Source organism: Sinocyclocheilus rhinocerous, unplaced genomic scaffold (genome assembly GCF_001515625.1).
Source record: "Sinocyclocheilus rhinocerous isolate Xijiao unplaced genomic scaffold, SAMN03320098_v1.1 scaffold594, whole genome shotgun sequence".
In the NCBI taxonomy this organism is placed as follows: Eukaryota; Metazoa; Chordata; class Actinopteri; order Cypriniformes; family Cyprinidae; genus Sinocyclocheilus; species Sinocyclocheilus rhinocerous.
Window position 1 is genome coordinate 1,441,728 of NW_015645059.1, and position 22,748 is coordinate 1,464,475.

Below are 22,748 nucleotides of genomic sequence, written 5' to 3' on the forward strand. Positions count from 1 at the left end.
AAGTGCTGCATTTATTATTTTGTACAGTGTATATATATATATATGATAACTGCGTGATCACTAGACTACAATGTTAAAAATGTAAATATGGCTGCAAAATATTATATTTTATGTATATTTTTATTGCCAATTATGATTTTCAGAATCAGTTCTTCAACTACATTATACTACATTTACATTGTTAAAAATACAAATATGATTATAAAAATTTATTATAATGATATTTTAATGTATGTGATGTAGTAATAGTATTTACGTGGACAGTAACGATATTAATAATATTTATTATTATTAGTCTTTTGATACCGTAGACCCAATACTCAAAATTCCAGCATACCTATAATAACATTCAAAATGGTAAACCAACTTCTTGTTTCCCACCCACAACACTGCAAATCATGCAGCAAAAAAAATACTTGACAGGTCAAAGGTCACAGAATTTATATTCTGTAAAAGACAAAATAATCGTTTACATATGCTTTTGCCGAAGCTCTGTGTTCATGTGCCTTCCTTCAAATGTGTCCTATACAGTAACACTACAGGTACACATTGTCAAGTTTATTGTCCAAGAGTCTTCATCCTCTACTTTAATTAGCTCCCTGCCTAATGAGTTGGTCTTAATTGATCTGATGGCAGTAATCGTTGCTACATTCACATTTCAACACCCGGCCACTCTGTGAGCACGTAACATGGGTTAATTTGAGCTCACCTTCCTCATGCTGTTTGTTTATTTCCTGTCTTTATTGAATTTCAGATGCGGTCTTTCACCTTTGAGCGTTGCTCCAAACAGCTACCGCCCCCCTCCCGCTGCGTCACAAATGGGTTTAATTTTGTGCGCACTCGCAGTGTCTTTGCAGAAATACAGGCCCTGGCAATGTGACAAGTGTGCAGATATTGGGCCTACGTTAAGAGTGCGCATATGTTTGTGTATCTAATTTCCCAGCTGAGGGTTTTGATCGACATCTGTAATCACTGCACGCCATGTCCAGTCGGGATGAGCGAGCTAGGTTCTGGGACTCTCAAGCCAAGCTGGGAAGTTCTGGAATGCCGGAAACTCACGAATCCGACTTGAAAGTCGTGGGGGTATATTCTCCCACAGTGCTGTGCAGAAAAATAAATTAGCGGCCTGAATGTAGCCACCTCCCTCACTGGGACGGTGCCTGTAGGCTCTTTTGTCAGTATGTGTGAAACAGCTGCTGGTAGTGAATGCGGCCCCCCTCCTCGCTCAGGCCCGGCTTCAGTGGACACAGCTCAGCCGTCCCCTCCCACACTAGGAGCAATGAAGAGGCTGATATTGTGTAATTAAGGATTCCTTTCAGCTGAGGGGAGAGCTCAAATAGAGTTGTTTGTTCGCAGAGATAGAGGGAGAAAGCCTGGCTGCGTGAGGGAGGACTTGCAGCTTACATGGTTACAGATTGGAAGTCAGCGGTGTTTGTTGAGTTTCCTACGGAACACCGGCGAGGCATTAATCATGAAAGAAATCACTGCCACCTCCACCTTCAGCCCACCACCATTACCAATAAAACCACCCTTTAGAGACAAAGCAAATATGCTTTCCTCTCGTCTCCCTCCCTTCCCCCTTTCGTCATCCCCCCCACTTCTCTCCTTCCTTGTCATCCGTTCTGACTCCTGGAGTCTTCTGCAAAATGAGAGCGTGGCACGAAGTGGCACCCCCCGTATTTACCCCATTCTAATGTGGGTTGCCATGGCGTTTAACAAATTATTGCAATTATGTTGGTCATGTGCTTTGCCCTTGGTAACTGGCTTCGGGATGTGATGTGGTGGTTGTGGGGGGTGACCGAAATAAATAATTTAAAAAAAGGTGATAATCCTGTTTTGAACAGAAGGTCAGATTGCTGAATAGAAAAGGCTTGATTAAAGCAGAGATGTACAAAGTGGACGCATTTGCGTCCATTCAGCCGCTCTCGGGCTCCACAGCCGCTGTGTGAATGTACAGCTGTTGATTACCAAGGCACAAAGCCCGTGAGAGGCTGTTGTCTTGGGGGCTTTTTTGCACCAAGCTGCCTGTAATTGCAGTTTTTTTTCCTCGACTAGAAGGGGCAGCTCTGGATTAAGGGCATCAGAGAGAGGTGCGTGTTCAGTGGGACTGGTGGATTTATGGGTGTTTAGATGGCAAAATTCCTTCATTTAGCGGTGCTTGCTAAGGCACACATCGCTGTTGCGGTTTCTTCAGCATGCAATTAATCAAGCGTGGTTTGAGTTATGGATGGAAATAATTCATTTATAAATTATTTAACATTTACATTTTTTAATTGCACCATTATTATTAATATTAGATATTTTAAAAAAAGTATCACCTGAATATATTTTAGATTCTTTTAGTCTAGTATTAACCTTAAATGTCTTATATTGCTTCTTGTTAATTTTACGACTTTTATTATTTATTCTGTTTTTGCCATGAGAGGATACTTGTGACTGTGTGTAAAAGAACATCTCGCACAACACTCTGAAACACACAGTGCATATACAGTTGTGCTCAAAATTATTCATACCCTTGGTAAATATGATCAAAAAAGGCTGTGAAAATAAATCTGCATTGTTTATCCACTTGATCTTTCATTCAAAAATGAAAAAAAAAAAAGTAAAAGTGGGGAAAAAAGTAAAAATGAAAAAAAATAAAAGTGGGGGAAAATCACATTATGAAATAAATATTTTTCTCTAATACAGTAAGAGGACGTAGATGGATTCTATAAAATACCAATGGATAAAAAATTAAAAACTGACTGTCCATGCTAGAAATCTTATAATGGGCCATGGTTGGATCTTCCAACAGGACAATGATCCACAAACAAACATCAAAATCAAAACAAAAATGGGTCACTGAGAACAAAACCAAGCTTTTGCCCTGGCCAACCCAGTTCCCTGATCTGAACCCTATAGAAAATGAGTGTGGTGAACTGAAGAGGAGAAGCATCAACATGCAGCTGGAAATCTGAAGGGTCTGGAGAGATTCTGGATGAAGGAATGGTCTCTGATCTCCTGTCAGATGTTCTCTAAACTCTTCAGGCATTATAGGTGAAGACTCAGAGCTGTTCTCTTTGCAAAAGGAGGTTGCAAAAAGTATTGGATAAAAGGGTATGATTAATTGTGACCAATGTGTATTAGAGAAAAACATTTATTTCATAATGAGATTTTTCTCCCATTTTAAATTCTTATTCTCCAATGAAAGGTTAGATTTTAGTACGTTTTTAAAGGGGTGGTTCACTGGTTTTATTGTAGGCTTGATTGTGTTTATGGGGTGCAGTCTAACGTGTTAATGCTTTTTATTGAAGAGGATCATGCAGAACCTGTGCAAGCATAGCTTTTAATGGAAGGCCTATGTTTTTTGTTTGTTGTTGTCTCATACTTTTAGATATGCTGTTATTTGTAACTGACAGAATTTTAAAAGAAGATATCTCCGTTTGCATTGAACTTTCAGCTTCGTAACTTTGCAGATATTGTTTATGCTTAAACAGCAACATTACACACTAACTAACGTTAAAAAAGTGAAATCGCGATGAACCACCCCTTTAAAATAAAATATCTAAAGGATTGATGATACAGATTAATTTTCACAGCCGCCTATATTTAATTAAATCACAGCCTTCGCTATTTGTTAATTGCACTGAGCCATGTTGCGATTTCTGTGTTATTTTGATTAATTGTGCAGCACTATGGACTGGAATATCATAAAGACTTGGAACGCCTTTGTAGCTGCGTAGCAACTCCCTAGCAACCACCCTATCAACATGGCATGCCATTTTTTTGCATCATTTTCTTTGGAAACTGTAAAAAATCTTTCCCGCATCAGGTGTTGAAGAGAGAGAGTACAAGTTGTATTTCTCATTCAAAATGGTTAAGAAAGCACACATCTCCTTACAAACCTGACACAGATATGAAACCTTAAGTGCTAAGTTCTGATTGTAGTCAGAGGTGAACCGAAATACTCTAGGTGAAACCGCTCTAGAAAAAGACCCGCCGGTATAGATGCGACAGCAAAATTGTGAAATGGAGAAAGCGATAAAGAAAGGAGGAGAGTGAGAACGTTTTTCCGGTAGCTTGCACTGATCTGTGGGCCCCAGTCTTTGCCCAGTGTTTGGTTAAATTATGTGGAACTCATTTGACGGCTGCAGAAGTGGCTGTATTCGCAGTGTCAGGTATCGACTGGTATAATTATGCAATTATGAAGCTTTATCCTGCCTCTCTCTCTCACAGAGCGAGCTCTTAATGTTTCAATTAGATGTTTTTTCTCTCTTTTGCTCCCTGATTTTCTTCTTTTTTCTGCCCATCCTCCATTTGTTGGTTACAATGAAGATGCAAACGGAGTCTGCCTATAAAATAAGCAGGTTATGTTTTTGTCACCTGGTTTAGAGTATTTTGTCTGGTCTCTAGTTTATAGAGAGTGATGTGTTTTTAGAAGATTCTTAGAATGTTTTGAGCATCCACAGGTGAGCAGGGCAGGCATACATTTCCAAAGACTGGAAGATGCCAAGAGTATGTCATGGTTTCCACAAAAATATTAAGCAGCAACTGTTTTCTACAAAAGATAAGAAAAAAAAGAAAGAAATTGTTCTTAAGCACCAAACCATTATATTTGAATGGTTTCTGTATGAACATGTGAATTGTATAATGACTGCTGAAAATAGGACCTGTGATTTCCGCGATGCGGAAAACGCGGACAGAATCGCGGAATCAGGTCATAAAATTGGAATTTACTGTATAATGTGGAATTTGCCAAATTTTGGGTAAATAAATCAAAAATAGGCTGGTACACTTAAATGCAAATGCGATATTGACTAATGTCTGTGAATAATAAACCACAAAAATACTATCTAAATATAAATCCTGCATATTCTGCGTGTCTCTGTGTGAATGAATGGCGCAGATGTGCGGTTTGGTTTACTACACATACTGAAGCTCTTGTGATGCTCGCAGTGTTTTCAGCCTTTGCTGCCTCAATATATGAGTGCATGAACACATAACATAATCTCTGGAGCTGCTCTGAGTGTCACTTCATAAGCATTTTACAATTTCTTTTGAGGAAAAACTATCGTCATATGTACAAACAAACATAAAGGTTTTCACAGCAACCCATCAAAATAAAAGTTCGGTTTAACTTGAAGAAACTGTGACATATATTGCTTAATGTTATAATAGTACTGCTTCTAATAATAAAATTATTAAAACAATTTTTAAGGAATATCTACCAGAATTTATTTACCTGAAAAATGTAAATACACACAGTAAAACACTATTAATTTTTAAATGAATTTTAAAAAAATCAATTTATTAGAGATGCTTTTGATTACTAAAAAATTTCATGAAACCATTCAAATGGAATCCAGAAAATGAATGGAAAACAGAATTTGTTTAAAGAAAAATAAAAAAAATTTAATATTTCATAGGGCCTTAAAAAAATTGTTAAACTTTTAATAAATTGCTATTAAATAAGTTGCTGTTAAATTGTGTACGTTTCAGGATTTCAATTAATTAGACATGCTTTTTGAATAATAAAATTTCATTTGACCATAAAAAATGGAATCCAGAAAAATGAAAATGGGAATAACGGGATTTGGGAGAAAAATAAAACGGATTTCCCTATGAAAATGCAGCTTTGATATCATGAGAATAAATTCCATTTTGAAATGTATTAAAACATAACATAGTTATTGATGAGCCTTGGTGAGCACAGGAGGCAGATGCTGGCCGATATATATATATTAAAAGTCTTATTTTAGGATTTATATGGATCAGCCTGATTCCGGGAAAGTGCATCAATACACCTCTATTTAATGTGCTTGTGAAGAGTGTGTTTCTGGCCTACTTATTATGGTGTGCTTTGACGCTAATGTTATCTCTTTCACTGCCACTCTGTTTTTATTCTTGTGCCCAAGGAAGAGAATAAAAGACTTCAGAAGTCTGCATGTATGCAAGCCCAATGCCTCTTTGAGGGTCACTAATTCAGAATGAAGAAATGTGGGTCAGCAAACAGGTGAAATGGCAAAAAAATCTCCATCCCTCCCTTTTTCATCAAATCAGGCCACTGTACATAGGACAAAGTCTCTACTTGCCATCCCTGCTGAATTGTGGATGGCCCATCCCATTGTGTTTTAAAAACAATGACATACTTTTTTTCAGTTGGCTTGTGTGTGTTCCTGTAGTCGCAATCTTTTGCTAAGCCCATGGGAACTGAAGTGTTGGTTTAGTCTTGGGCCTCCAGAGGCACAAAAGATCTGTTAAGGCAAACAGAGGGGTGATAACACCGGCGCTCCCTTCAAAATGAAAGCCAAACAGCTCACATATGTTCAGATTCAATTACACACTCTGGGTTTCCCTTAGCCCCTGGGCTTACTGCTAATTACGCAAATAACATCCGCATAAAACACCGCCCAGATGAAATTAATTGAGAAATTAAAACAAGCCGTTGATTCTGATAATGCTGTGAGGTCTGAACAATAACCCATGTAGGCCGAACAGGTTTGACAGCACAGATGGGATGACAAGACTCATCTCTGGATTCAGCAGGGGCGATAAACTGACCAGTTTATCCACAGATGCTTGTAGATCAGGCAATAGAGACAAATGAAACCAGTTTACCTTTATGTGCCATATTTCTGAGTAAAACTTGAGCAACCGTGATTATATCCCTAAGGAATTAATTGCAACATAAAATGGGCATTTCATACCAGAATTAAGTCAGACCTTAACTGAGTTTGGGGGGAAAATCATAGCTCAATATTCTGTGCGATCTAAAAAGGGATAGTTGTGGAAAAGCTGTGAAATTATTTGAATTAACACCTGGAACATGTAATAATGTAGAGTCATGGTGATCATGTGGGACGTACAGGTTCAAATCTGGCTTGCAACATTTTCTTGATCTAGTTCCACCCTCTTCTCCATATAATTTCCTGTCATTTCTCTAATGTCCTTGTAAATGAAGGAGGTGATAAATAGATGAATAAATAATAATAATTAAAAAATAAATAAAATCTTGGTGTAAAGACTGACAACTTCAGGAAATCAATAAACTGACTTTAAAAGTGTTGTTGATTTTAAAAATATTTTTGAAATAAGTGCTCATGATTATAGTGCTCACCAGGGTTGCAGTTATTTGATCCAAAATACCATACAACATTACAAACAGTAATATTGTTAAAATATTAGTTTAAACTTGTAAACACATTTTTTATTATTATTTTAATATCTTTTTTAATTAATTTATTCTTCTTCAAAGCTGATTTTCAGCAACCTTTACTCTAGTCTTTAGTGTCACATTGTCTGTCAAAAATCATTCTAATATGCTGTTTTGGTGCTTAAGAAACATTTCTTATGATTATCAACATTGAAAATTGAAAAATCAGTTGTGCTGCTTAATAAATTTTCTGGAAACTGATTTTTTTCCAGGATTCTTTGATGAATAGAAAATTCAAAAAAGCAGCTTTTTAAAAAAAAAATAGATTTCTTTGTAACATTATAAATGTCTTCAATGTGTTCTGTCTGAATAAAAGTGTTATTTCAACACAAAAAGAAAAAAAAAACATTTGTACGGTAATGTTAAAGTTCTAGTTTTATATCTAATGCATATTTTCATCTAATATTGCATCTATTTTAGCATCTTTCACCAGGCCCTATTTTCCTGTTTCTATTTCTATCTCCCCCTTATTCTCTCTTTTTCAGCCTTCTCCAGTCTATAGTAGGGTAGGTGGTGGTAATGCTTCAGGGACAGGTGCTCCTCTGATACTAGGGGTTTATTTAGTGCTCCATCATTAGCAGGGCATTACCCACATTACCCCCTGGCCCCTGCTGTAATAACAGGGGCAGGAAAGGCAGTGTCAGCAGGGGGCAGCTGCATCTGCTGCAGGCTGAGGCCTCACATGGCCCCACCACAGGCAAAAGCACCAGCAACCCGTCTCCTAGGGGCCGCAGTCACATGCATCACTGCCGATCAGCTTTTTGAATCTTTTTCTTTCTCTCTATTTACACAGGGTTGGCTGCTGTGTGAGGATCAGGCCTGCCAGAACCGAACCCGCCGGCTACCCATCGCGTTCTCGAGGTCTGGACCGATCTGTCCAGCCTGTCTCAGATCCACGCTGAGGCCTGAGGTACTGCACACTTTTTTTGTATACAGAAACAGTCACTTTGTCCAGATGGTGGTGCTGTGGAGCCTGTGAAAGTTCTCCATGCCTAGGCCCAGGCCTTTTTTTCCCTGTTCGTGCAGTTTTTTTTTTTTTTCCCATCGGTCACCCATGTTTCTACCCATTATATATTACCAGGCCTGTCTGACCCGTATGACACAATATGGGTTTGCTTCCTGCTTTAACAAGCTTCCTCTGATAAGAACCGGCCTCCAGTTGGACTTGGCCTTGGACTCGCTGCTTAAAAAACTTGTATGTGGGGTGTTTCACTCTTACTTCATCCTGTGATCACTTCAAGCATCTTCGCCCGGTTTAGAGACACAGTGATGGACGTCCCTTCCAAAAAATTAGTGTCTGTCTTTGTCCCTGTCTGTCTTCTTTATCATTTTCGTCCCTGACTCGTTATGAAACCTTGTGATGCCGATCGCCTTCCTTTTCCAGCTCAGCCCGTTAAAATTAACTCAGATTGGAAGGTTTTTTTTTTGTTAAGCCTCATTAAAACTGTTTGGAGATTTTTCTTCTTTTTTTCCACGTCCTCTCTTTTGCAGCTGCACAAATCTATGTGAATTGAAAGACTAGCCATTTTCTCTGCTTCTCGGCTCAAAGAGAGGATATTATACATCCTTTACATATAAGCACCATGACCGCAAGGAGTCATTAAACTATCCGCATCGTAAATTTGGCCAGTGATCTTCATTGAGTGTCTTTAAATGTAGTACTTTTTTACACCCCTTTGGTCGTAGTCTTAAGGCCTCACGCTTGACACTTTCTCTTTTCCCCTCCATCCAGCTCTTCCGGCAGGCTGCGTTTGGGCTATACCAAAGGTTCTGTGGTACGGCACTGGCTGCCACGTCTCTATCAAGGAGGGGGGAGATGAGGCGGGGGTCTCAGGAGAGAGGCAATTTCACAGCTGGTTTGCTCCTCAGTCACTCGGGCCGAAAATGCTGCAGATTTGTGGAGAAAATTGAAATGGGGTCAGTACAGGAACAAAGCATTGAGCCGAGCAAAGCTGCATAAGGGAGGGGCCTCTGTTTGCGGGGTGGGGGGGGTTTAAATTCAATAACGTTTGACGGCACCCTTGGTCACACCCCTTTTGACACCTGTCAGCACAGCTGTGAAGCTCGTCCTGGCCCTGCCTCGTGTGTCCGTTCACGTATTTCTTGGGCTGCGTTTTTAGTTCACAATCTCCTTCGCGCGCACATGGCGACCTGGCGCTGATTGTAGGAGCTCCATTATGGCCGCATTGCTGAATCGACAGGCACGGCTGTTGACCAGCCAGTGCATTATGGGTCAACAGCTGCTGGGCTCATCAGAAGCTGTAGAGGGCAATTAAAAGCCGTTGTGCTGAGGAGAGAGCCCTTGCTAAAATCCTCCGGCACCCACATCGCTCTGATTCTATGGTGACACAGAAAGACTGTGACCCAATAACAGCAATTAACATAAAAGTATAATGGCTAATCAAATTGACAGCAACAGTTGTTCATCAGATCCACACACGCTGCCTTATCAAAACAAACTATTATGAAAGAGGTAATTTCAGAGCTGAACATCTCTCTCTTTTTCTCTCCCTCCCCATTCTCTTTTATTCTCTCGCTCGACCTGCGCTCCTCTGGCAGTTAGACACATGGCTAACGGTAATTACAGCCAAATTTACAAACCAAACACAGTTTCCTGCTTTTGTCAGGAGAGAAGGTGGGGAGTACACTGGCTGTTTTCTACCAATCAGACAGTTTCACAGGTTCTGTGACTCCAAACTTGGGGTTTGACTGAGCGCGTGTGTTTGTCTTTGTCTGTGACAGTGGAGAATATATGACAAACACTACCTGTCTCCGCAGCTGTAATTAACACAGGTGATTCTCCAGCTTTCCCTGATTGAGCCGCACCAATCTCATTACGCTTCAGACTTTCATTTTTTTCCGGGACAATAACACGTAGTACTAAACTGCATCGGTATGATTTTAGCTAATTGGTTTTTCCCTTTTCTTTTTTTTAGTTATATTGAATATACAAAGGAATAATCAGCAACCACAGTGTATCTAAAGAATTGGTAAAGAGCTTTGAATGTTAAAGTAATAGTTTTACTTTTTATAATGAGCAGGTCTTACATTTTTGTGGAGAAATCTACCTCTGATACACAGTACACAGTGTTTAAAACAGTGCCAAATGGCCCTCAGCACTAGGTTTTTTTTTTGTTTGTTTTTTGACCAAAATAGTCTTTATTTATACCAAATTTGGTGCCAAAGTGAAAACTGTGCAATCGAATACATACCTTATCTTTTATAATATGAATGTGTTTATTTAAAACATTACAAAACAATATTTTTTCTTTTCTTAATTTGATTAATTAAACCACAAAAAACAAACAATGAACAGATACCGTCACCACTGCTTATAAACGTCGCAAATTTCCAAATTATATATTAATACCATATAGAAATATTTAAGTACAGTTTTACAAAAATGTCATGTCGCTCTGTGAACTGGTCACAAGTACATTTTGCAACCATTAACCAATTTTGTAATGTTCAGTACAGTGTAAATTTGTAATATTATGCATTAGTATATTATGTCATTTGGATGGGATTGCTGGGTGGCAGGCCAACTTCAATGTAAAATCAGTCAAAAACCATTTTTGTATTAATCAAACAATATTCGTTTCATTGTGGCTGGTTTGCATGGGTGTACTGAATTTAGTCGGTTCTCCCAATATTCTTACACTTATTTTATTGAAGCATTGGTTTGGTTTGTGATTCTTTTCACATCAGTGCAATGGAATTTGAATTTGTCAGAAGTCCACAAGAAATCAGTCAAGAGCCAGAGTAAATGGCTGAATGCAGTTAAATGTTAAATTCCATATGTTATATACCTGTAATGGTGATGCACAGTTTTACCGAGCATTTTGTCTGGAACCAATAGGTGAAAGCTATTGATTTTGGCCTTTATTTAGCCTGGTTCTTGGACCAACTTGAAGACAAATCATGTTAACCTGTCTTTTTTACCTTGTTTTGTTTCCCAGAAGCATAACCTGGGAGTTTTGTGTATGTCTCATCACCCTATAAGTTGTAATAACTGGTCTAATCTGTTTTCTTTTTTTGTTTTTCATTGTAGTATTCAGAGAAAGCCCTCTACAACCAGCTGTGCTTCTACAGATTCATCTTCGACTGGGAATACGCCTTCAAAAATGTCCTGTCGACAGAGGATAGACGTAAGACTTTTATCACTAATTATCTTGGAAATTTGCTCACAAACATCGCCAATAAATACTCGTCCAGCACTTTTTTCTGACTCTGCACACACTTACGCGCACATACCTCACAGCGGCTGGAGGCGGCCACTAGGTTGGGTTAAGAATCCTCAGCTCCTCGAGTCGACAGCCATAATTCAGGAGACGGATTCAATCACGGATTGGCGTGGTGCGGAATGCGAAGCCGTCCAATCAGTTGGAAGGAAGAGGGGAGTGAGTGAGAGAGAGCCTCCTCTCATCCCGTAGGCCCTCGGTAATATCGCTGGCTATGTTGATTGAAAACAGTTTTTAGATTTTGGAAAATGATAGGGCGAGTAATTGGAGAGAAGACTAAAGGATAGCCCTTCATAAATAATGGGACATGGAGCATATGTTTTCAGCGGGTCGTTGGAGGATCCAAGACCGCTCACGGCCGCCGCTAGCCGAGCCGTGGCTACTTACCCACAATCCTTTTTGATTGATGTCACTTGATTAAAAAGGACCTCTTGGAATAGACTTATACATTTATTTATTTATTTTTACATGTGCCGATGAGGTTCCGAGCTGGGCGCGAGAGCCGTAGATAAATATAATGTGTAATCAATAGATGACCACTCAGAACGTGGAGCAGGCCGAGGGGAGAGTGTATCGGGGGGCGGGGGCCTAACATGATTATAGACTTGGCTTCTCCGGGGAATTTTATTTCTTTACTTTTTCCAGACTGTTGTTTCTGTGAGTAATTGTGGCCAATCTGCGGCATTCTGTCAGCCACACTGCCCATCACTGCAGCCGGGGCTCTAATTCCTGAACAAGTGATTTTAACCCTCTAGCCCTGATTTTCACCAGGCGGAATGAGAGGTGACGTTACTCCTCCTGTCCTTCTCCTCTTTTTTTTTTTCTTCGCAATTGTTCTCAAAAACCATTTGTTTATTCCATTTATTATTTGGACTTTTTCACTTTCTAGTTGCATTTAGTGTCAAGCGCATCTTTCGTTATCGTCGTACTGTATATACATGTAGCTCTGGCATGTACACGTGTATATTGTAGGATTAGTAGAGGACATCACACACGGCTTTGAAGTATATCCTTGGAACGGTTATCTCCCCTCTCACTATAATACTACACATTACTGTATTATAGACCGCAGGGTTTACAGGGGTCTAGGGGTGAAATTACAGGGCTGCATGGCTTGTACTTCCTTTTACCTGGTCCAGTTTCTTATTTAGACACTGGGATGTAACTTTGCCGTTATAGGGGTTCTGAATGTACTGTCTCGCACTGGGCACCTGTTCCATTACAGCATCCTTGTATTTATATACATGATGAAGATACGGCAGTAATGTTGGTTTCCACCTGGAATTGGTAAAATACTAGCCAGCTGTGACTTTAAACATTTAATGGTCTCACCATTAAGACTTTCACCTAAACGAGTCAGTGAAGAGCTAGTCTAAACGCAGGTTAGTAATGGTGGTCACAGGTTAGTAACATTTACAGTCTGTTTTTAATCGTTTTTATTTATATAATAAAAATTATTCTCTGTGTACATGTATGTTTCTTTTCAAGTCCCAAAGATTAAGCTTTGAGTAATATGTATAATGCAATTTAATGCTTAATTTGTGTTTTTGTAATTTGTATTAGTTTTTTTAGTTTTTTAATATCTGATTTTTATTTTGATTTCAGTTTTAGTTTATTTTAGTTAAACTTAAGTGACACTAAACAAAATTGACAAATGTTGTATTTTTTTGTATTTTTACTTTATTTCAGTTTATTTCAAATTGCATGACCAAAATTGGTGGTCTCAACTATTTGCTCATAGATGCGTAGATCAGTGAGACTAAAAGCAGGTTAGTAATGCCAGTCACATCATGCGTGTCATTGGATGGTCAGTTGGTAAAATGAAAATAATCATAGCGTGACCATAAACCACACAAGGGCTTAGAAGTTTGTGTTTGTAGATCTTTCTAGAAGCTTGTTATGCTGCACCACCAAAGTGTGTTTTCTTCAATGCATTTGCACCGATTACAAGAGCGCAGCGAACAAAGGTAGAGGGTTGAGCTGTGGTCCGCCGCTGTTGACGGCGATGGAAGTGCTCGGGAGCGATAGTGGAATAAAGTACAGTTCAGAAAACTTTTAGCTGCCCTCTTCCCACACACACATACACGTACACCTTCTCGTAATTTACCAACCACCTCCCCCTCACACCATGAGACATTTAGTGTCGTATCTGCCAGATTTTCTGTCTGTCTCTGATGACGGAGGAATTGCTTTTAAAGTGGGCATTATGCCAGACCAGCAGCACAATAGAAAAACCAATCTTCCCCCTATTCTGTCTGCTCCGCTGTTATTGTGGAGCTTTAGATAACTGGAGACGTACGTTGCTGGTAGATTGAGCAAGAGAGAGCTGTTTCTGCTGGACGCCGAGGCTAGAGGTTAGAAGTCTCCAGCTGTCTTCGGTCGTGGTCGCTGGAAGGCGTCTGAACAATGAGAAGGGGTGAATGAACCTTTTGGTCGGTCTGGGAAGTTAAGCCCAGAGAGGAGTTAAAATAACACGCTGCCTTGGAGTTTGTTTGGACGGGCTGCAGTGTGTCGTCTTGGCCAGGGGTGGTGCTGTGGTTTGGTTCTGCTGGGATGCATTGCAGGGCTGTGATGGAAGGAGGGCCGAGATGAATTCATCCCTCTGTTGCTTGATGGTGAAATTGCTGGTCAGTGCTTTATCCATTTGCAGTCTTTTCCTTACTAGATTACCTGATTCCTTCAGAGAGAAAAGACTGATGGAAATTGGCCCTCCCAACCCCCCTTCACACAAATACACACTCACACACACTCTCACTCACTCTCTCACACATGCACACAGATAGTAAGGTAAAGGAAAGAAAATGCCTTCTCTCAAGTATCTATATCCAAGGAAATCACTGTCTGTAACCTGTCCCCTCACCTCAGCTCACAATGCCAGATTCAAACCACTGAAGATTAACGCCTGATCCAATTGATTTTCATCTCAGTAATGTTTAAAGTTGGGTTGTCGTTAATCTGTTTTTTTATTTACTTTATAGTTAATGCAATTCTCAAATTTTGTATTTTATACTTTTTTGTCTTTCGAAATGCAGTTTTAGTTTTTTTTTACACCTTTTAGTATTTTTATATCGTATAATACATTTAGAATTTAATATATACATATTAGGGTTGTGAAGGTGAGGAAATTTTCTCACCGGTTAATCGACGTGTGACAACACCGGCTCAAAGTGAATTAAATAGAATAATTTAACTTGAACCCTATAAAGGGCAAACCCATAAAGAGACATCAGAAAATTAATTTAATGCTATTTTCCATCTTATTGGGACTCAAATACAATTTCATGATTTTTTTCTAAACTTGACTTGAATATTTAATTTTAATGTTTGTATCCCCCAGGATATGTTGCCCCTTTGGGGGTATAAATTCACTGAAAACAGAACACTTGCTTAACAATGCTTGTTACAACATGGTTGTAATTCCTGAACGCTTTGGAATACAGACCTAAGGTTGGTCTCTTTTTAAAGAACACATTAGCAGATTATTGCTGAAGTGAAAGCATTTCAAAAAAAGAAAGAAAGTATGAAAAAGTTATAAAAGTTTAAGTTTACAGTAAAGATAATGTGGTATACTAATTGTTTTTATTTTATATAAAATACATATTTTATCAAATATGTTGCACTCTAAAATTGCTATAAAATCAAAGCCATATGTCTAACCGATTTATGTTCCAAATTTGAAGTTGATATCACAAAAATTGTGGTTCCTGTGAGATTTTCTTTGGGCGCTATACCAAAAATAACCACTGGGTTACACCCAAACTCTATTGAATTTTTCTAATGCAGTTTTCTGTCACAAATCAATCATTTTCTGTCACAATATCACTTCTATTACAAAAAACAATATGTGTTTTGTCAAGATTACAAAAAGATTTGATTTTCTAAAAGTAAAACACAAGCCACAAAGTCACACAGTCTATAATTGTGTTTTATTTCTTGATTTATACCCCTAAAAGGGGGACGTATCCCCTGAGATACAAACATTTAGAGACAGATTACAAAAAATATAAGCATTTAATTTATAAAATTTCAATGTAAACCTAATAAGCTAATGCTGAACAACAGCTTTTTAAACAGGTAAGTCCCCTCCAACATGTGTAAATATGTGAACTAGATCAGCTTTTATCGGAGGGTGAGTAGATTTCCCACTACAGGCGCCCATGCAGGTTTAAATGCTGCCTGTGAGCTAAACAAAGAATGGAGAAACAAAAGTCACCTTATCTAAATATTCACAACAAACACCCTTTCAAGATGAAACCAAGAAATGAGACCTATGCTTTCACTGCTTATTGTACGGTTATGAACTTTTTCTCCCTTTTTTTTTTGTCCAAAAGTAATATTTTTGTGTGTATTGAACACATACACTTGTGCATCTGTTCATATTCAGAATAGCCATTTAGAGGTCAGACCAAACAAAATGCCTATATCAAATTTGACATGCCAACCAGTTAAGTAAATTTAACAGCGTTAAACATATTTCATTCAACTGATTTTTATTCAATTACGATGAATTGAATGCATAAAATTTTAAGGCACCTCTATACCTCACTTTTTGGGCAAATTCTACCGTAACGCACATCTACAGACCCACTGCAGTCTCTGGCTTTCTGACAGTAAAAATTAATCAAAAAGTCCCGTTTGACTCCCATGATCCTCCTGTCCAACCTCCTTCACCAACGTTCTCAGCGGCTCCTTGAGCGGATTATATCGCACTCATGCATTGTGTCTGCACACAGCGTGCGTGGGGTGCTTTTTCTTTGTGTATATCGGCGCATACGCGTGTGTGAAATGAGAGACATTTAGATGCAGACTCTGAGTCTGATCTACATGTAAACCACAGTCCTCCGCCTGATTGCAGCTACTGAGTTAAATGTGGAGGCAATTTCATGCACGGCAGGAGTCCTTCCATAATAAAACAGTTTTTTCTGCAGTTTCGAAAAAATTAGATATCCCATATCAATGACTTCCAAATCATGTTGAACTCTGATTTCATTCTTTTCATGAAGAGCAATCCATAACGTCTTTTAGGCAAGCCCTTTTGCTCCCTCCGTTCCATTTCCTCCTCTCTCTCCTGCTCTCCGCATCCGTTGCTCTCTGTATCTCTTGCTCTTTCTATTCGCTCTCCCTCTCTGCCTTGTCTCCTCTTAAGTGTGGGCAGTGTGATTATGTTCAGGCAGTAATGTAATTTCACTGCATTGATAAAATAGAAATTGTCCTTTATCTGTGTACTGATAGTGCTCAATTTGCAGGCGAGCTCCTCTGCAACCTCTTCAGGGCACGACGCGCGTGCCCTCCCCCAGCCCTCCTCCCCCACGCTCTGCCTGCCTTGAGCTGCTGGAAATCCGCGGGTGCGATTGTCAAATCAATTATTCATTCTGTGCAATTACACTCGCACAAAGAACTTTTCTCTGCTCGGAATGATGATTAAATTAAAAGCTATTCCAGCTGCCTGATAACATCTAATAGAATATTCATAAGCAGCCCAAATGGAATGTATGATCCCCATTAACTTCATCATGCTCACTTAATTACATGCTTGTTATTGTATTTACACCTTGTTAGAGCACATGGAAGCTGATACACTCTCTCTCCGAACTGTCTTCGCCGTCCTCTGTCGCACCCGCCTTCTTCTCTTTTTTTCGTCCGTTCTTTCGCTCCGTATTCCACTCTTTCTTCTGTCTGCTCCACTTTTTTTCTCACGTCGTCCCTCACTATCTCTTCACATCTTTTCTCCCTCTTAAAAATGCTATTTATTTTAAACGCGACCCCTGCCGGGCCGGGAGGGAACGCGAGGTCTCTGACAACCTCTGTGGCTTTTAGGTTTCTTTTATACATTCTGCACACAGTGATTGAGGGAAAAGAAAGAAGAAGAGGAGAGGAGAATGAGGGAAAGAGAAAAAAATTATTTTCTCCCACCTTTCAAAAATGATGACATGATTGCTTTCGCTTGATCATGCATCATCATCTTTCTTCAGCCCCCCCTTTTTCTTTCTTTCCTCAGGTAAATAGTCCCCCTCTCCCTATTCCATGTGCCAGCATTCTGTTTTCTTTCACGTCTCTTTCTTCTTCTAGAGGTAAAAATGGGTGCACGATAATGGTAAGCGGCTCTGCAGATGGTGCGTTTGGAATGCTATCCCCCTTTTTTGATGTTCGTGTTTGGCCACTTTCTACGATTGACCTTTCTTCCCCCATGGGGCAACTCTGTAACTGTTTGCACTACACCTGCTAATGGAGATGGACTGTGATTGAGTCCTAGACCACCAGTTGGGTGTTCAGCAACATTTAGGAGGCACGGATTCAGTCATCTTTCAAGCATAAAATACGTTTTGTGTTAATAAAAGGTGCAGGGCCATATTTCAGCCTGGGCATTTACATATTCTCAAGGTACATTCATGTAAATTCTCATCTTGGCTCTTTCTTCTCAAAGCAAAGACTTGCTTTTAACAAAAGTCTTTGGTTAAAGGCTTTTGATTCAGTCTGTAATTCTCATTCAGTCCTGCTAGCCTGCCGGTGACTCCTCTATCGTCTCTATGGTATTGAAGGCCCTCCTGATGGGATAAATGACCTTGGATATCGACCCGATTGCATGACCCCGTGGCCCCCTGGCAGAAGAGTCTATTTAGCTTCTGCAGACACCTAGCCCCTCTCGCCAGCACTCTAGCCTAAAACTGCCTGGATTGCTGGTTCCTTATCGATTCTCAAAGACTTTCATTTGAAATGATACTTGATAGACCTCCTCGAGCACATGTCCTTGAGCATAGTTCGATATTATGCCTGATATTTTTCGTTTCGTATCAGTTTTGACTCGTTATGGATCGACTCCAGCCCTGCCTGCTACCGGGCTCGTGTGATTTGTAGTTGCATGTAGGTGGAAGTAAATAAATATCTGATTAAAATATATTTGTAGCCAAATGTATGGCTGGAAAAATGTCATATGGTGACGTACTTTCATAAAATACTGTTTTAATATATTAAGTTTAGTATAATCAAAACTTTTTGGTATACACTACTTGTCCTTTTCAGTAGAGTTTTACTAGAGAATTTGATAGTTTTTTTGTTTTTGTTTGTTTGTTTGTTTGCTTTTTGGCCCCTTGTGCTTTTTAAAGACTGGTTGTACTATAACATGCTAACTAGTCGAGCTTTACCTCTGAACTCATAAACAAAATGTACTTTTTTTTTTTTAAGAAGCTTTTAACTTTTCTTTATTATGACATTCAATTAATGATAAAAATAACATTTTGCATCTTACTATGGATTTTCACTATCACTTTGCTATAGCGACTATATTCTCTTTAAAAACAAAATATTTATTATTAAATGCAAAGTAATTTTTTTCAATAATTTTAATAATTTTATTTTAATAGTTTGGCCTTAACAAAATCACAATGTGTCAGTTATGTAATATTGCCTTTATAATATCATGCTTTTATTTATTTTTGATACAGTTTAAATGGATGTTTATACATTGAAAATATATAGCCTCTTTTATGTTTTAGGTAAGAACAAGGGGGATCATAATGGCAACAAAAGGTTTTAGAAGTCTGGTGATTTTAAATTTGGTCTCATTCCCTTCTCAGAGAAATTCAAGAATGGCTGGAAAGAAGAAAAGGATGTGTACAAAATGCTGAAGGATGTAACAGACAGCGTCCTCTCCACAAGCGGGTACTCTGAGGTCAACCTCGCCAAACTTTTCCAGGCCTTTACAGCCCTCAAGTATTGACCAACTGTCCTGAAGCGAACCTGGGTAATCAAATATGGCATAATATTTATGCTTATCCTCCCACCAAGAGAAACCGTACAATGTTATGTTTTCATCTTTTAATTCCTGTCTGCTGTAAATACACCTTGTGATTCTGTAATCTATGCTATTTTCTAGCTCACTCGCTTTGCATTTGTAATCCCTGACAGCGTTTTTGTGCCTGACGGCTTGGACATGAATTAAGGTCAAAGGTGACGAGCTCACAGTCAATCTGCATGTAATCACCAAACCTTTCCATGTTTGAGCACCTGTCTCTCGCTCTAATCTGTGTTCTTGTGTCCCATCCCATTTAGCCTTTGTCCAGGTCTAATCGATGATGAATCTGTGGTAAAATGGCCATGATAAGGGGCTAAAGACGCTCTCAACACAACCCAGCCCCCCACTCCCCCGGTAGCATCACACACACAGGGTTTTTAGAGATAACAATCAGGGGTAATGACAGGCAGGTTCATGGGGGCTTGTAGCGGTTTGAAGGGGTCTTAGTTCAGTAATGACTTCTCTACTACCCCCTTCATCTTTAACAGCACAGCAATTAGCCAATGATACAGAGGTAGCCAGTGATTTGTGGAGTTTCGAACGTGTTTGAAATGCTCTCAGCTGGTATGTTGCAAATTTATTAGACAGATCGCATCGTTGTGGCAGCTTGTTGCATATTTTGAACATTTATTGCTTATAAAAGTGTCTCAAGATTCTTAATTGTTTTTGATATGGAAACATCAATAAAATTATTTCATAAAATTTTCACATTTCCCTTTTTTCCCCCCTTTTTGATAATTTTATTTCACCATGCTGCAGGGAGTGATGACATTTACACATTTGAAGAGGGCGAGTTAACTTCTCCAAATGGAAGGCTCCATTTTCAAGACCTGGAGAATGGCAAGCCAAGAGTGTGTGAAAGCGAGGAGATTAGTCTACTTAAATCGAGTCGGTTTTAAGAATGTGGTGCTTCACTCGCTCATTCCATGTGTTTATAATGACAGTTAGACGATGTCTTAAACCATTTCATCAGATGTCAATTTCCATAAATGCCATGCTTGAAAAAAAATCGCCTTAAATGGCTGCGACTAATGGCACCGACCTTGGAGAGTGCAGCAACACTTAAGAGCTACTTTCTGTCCGCAGCTTGACAGAAGGCATTTTGCGCATTGTAGGCCTATGCTGCTGATGTATTAAACTCATATTGGCCTATATATACATTTAGCTTAATGTGCGCTCCAGAACGAAACTTAACAGATGCAGGTAGTTCCTGAATGTTATGTCGCACTTTTATGAGATTAAGTCATCGCATGATGTGGGGCTTTCAACAAGACATTCCTTTAACCGCGAACGCGCTTTTGTCGTGCCCACGGAGGCCGTTTTCAAACTGGGCCACTCAATGCAGATGAGGCTTTGCATTAATTTACCCCACTAAGCTAATAAGAATGATTCGTTTTTGTTATGCTAAGCTTTATTGCCTGTCTTTTTGACCAGAATGGTGGTGTTGAGCAAAGCGGTGGACAAGGTTCTCTTTGATGAGGGAATTAGTGCCCTATTCTTTCTCTATTATTCATGGCATCGTGGAATATGTAAGTACCCGTGGGTGTCAAAAGGAAAGCCGGCCCTATTGCAAAGTGCTCCTCTTGTTTCTCTGAATAGCAGGCTATGAGATGATAAACCGCTTAATACACTGGACTAATTGGATGAGGGTAAAAGAGACGAAGGAATTAAGGCACGCCAAAAGGGGACAGGGTTCCACTGGCCCGCCATTCAGCCCTTTTCACCGTGATTTCTTACTCTACTGCTCCAATAGGAGACGAAAGGCTCATCAAAGCGCCTTTAGTGCTTTCACCTACCCCCGGTGTCTCGAGCTGTGTCGGGATGGAAAAGCGTGATTATTCACTGGTTGTTGAAGCACAGCCCAGTGAGCTAAAATCAAGGGAATGCATGTGAAATTTTACCTTGCATTTATGAACTCTCAATGTACACGCATTTTGATATTTCATGTTGTTTTAGTGTTTCTTGGGAACATGTAAACAATGACTTAAAAGTTACCATTGACACAAGAAAAAAAAAAATCCAGTATTTTTTTCTACAAAGATGCCGTTTTGACTGTTTGATAAAAAAATGTATTCTCTCTCCTGTTTATTCTTTTATTTGTAGTATTTAAAAAAAATAAAATTTCTAATAGACATATTTTACTAAAGAGATGTAAGGTATCCACCCTGCTACCATCATAAGGATTATTAAAATGATGCACAATTCCATAAAATATTTCATAATGAACTCTTAAGGACAAGGGTTTGTCAGTATAATATGATCTTAAAAAATGGAACGCTGCTACCAAGATTTTGTACAGTAAACTGTATTTACAGATTAAAAACTTGATATTTGTAGAAACATTTTTTTTTCTAATAAAGGCATTGTCATGGTCTTGAGCACAAGACTAAAATAGCTATACAATTGTTAACTTTTTTGAAGACAGATATATCCATATATATATATATTACAGTGTATATATGTATAATTTATTAACATTTAAAGCCATTTTTGTCTGATATAATGTTTCAATTTAGTTTTGAATTGCTTTTTGAAAATGAAGCATGCACTCATTTTGCTGGAATGACTTGGTGCCTTTGCTTTTTTTGGTGGTTCCCAAGCAGGTGTTTTGGCAGTCTTGAGCATACTTTGTGGTCAGAACGTTGGCAATGAATCATCTACACACTCTCCACAAATAGAGAGGCAAATTTAGTCTCCACAAAGCCTGTTTCTTCATTCATTCATGCATTGTAAGAAAAGAGTTAAAGAGAAAGTCGCCCTAAGCACTTCGGGTCAATGCCTCTACAATTGTGGCGAGCATTCCCCAGATATTGCGAGCAAATTGGTTTGCGATTCATTAATAATGTTCACAATAAGATTAAGGCATTCTGGAAAATCTCATAAAAATCCCAACAGAAGTGGACTGCACGCTCCAGTGGTCCCTTCCACAAACGGGGGAAAGTATGCACCTCGCTTGGAGGTATGGCACTGGAGAGAAAATTGGTTTCCTTTGCTTAATGCTCCTTTGAACATATTCTCGCATGCCAACATGTTCAATATGGACTTGCTGCGAGAGGGGGGTCCTTAACGCGCGATATTTAGGAGAAGGATTTGTTGGGCGTTATAGAGCACTGATCCCCCATGCACGCCTCCCAACCCGTCTTCATTTCGTTCGTTCTATCTTTGCTGATCCTGCTTGTTTGTGGCGTCATAATGAAACGGATTAGCGCGGGTAAAACAAGGAAAGGAGAAATCTTTTCAGCGGCGCGCGCGATAAAGAAGAAAATAATCCTTGAGGTAATTTCACGCGATTTGGCTCGACACCATGGACGGGTCAAATGGGCGAAAATGACTTCGTTTGAATGGAGCGCATTGATTGCAGTAATGGCATCGCTTCGCGCGTGAGATCCAACGGAGAGGGATTTGGGGAATTAAATAAGGAATTCGAAAGAAAGACTTTTTGATAAACTGCTTGTTACTTTATTAATGAGAAAGGGACTTAACGGAGTTGGGCATTTACAGATGTTGCGTCCAATTTAGCGCC

The 22,748-nt window shown here is 39.2% G+C and overlaps 1 protein-coding gene across 1 annotated transcript in view; it reads left to right on the plus strand.

Annotated features, from left to right (window-relative positions):
• Positions 1-19,947, plus strand: part of LOC107705179 (DNA polymerase alpha catalytic subunit-like) — a 66,897-nt gene extending 46,950 nt beyond the window's left edge. The window contains exons 33-35 of the mRNA XM_016508358.1: positions 7,986-8,102; positions 11,244-11,340; positions 19,008-19,947. Of these exons, the coding sequence (XP_016363844.1) occupies positions 7,986-8,102; positions 11,244-11,340; positions 19,008-19,150 (357 nt within the window). The 3' untranslated portion in view covers positions 19,151-19,947. The remainder of the gene's footprint in view (positions 1-7,985; positions 8,103-11,243; positions 11,341-19,007) is intronic.
• Positions 19,948-22,748: the final 2,801 nt, after the last annotated feature.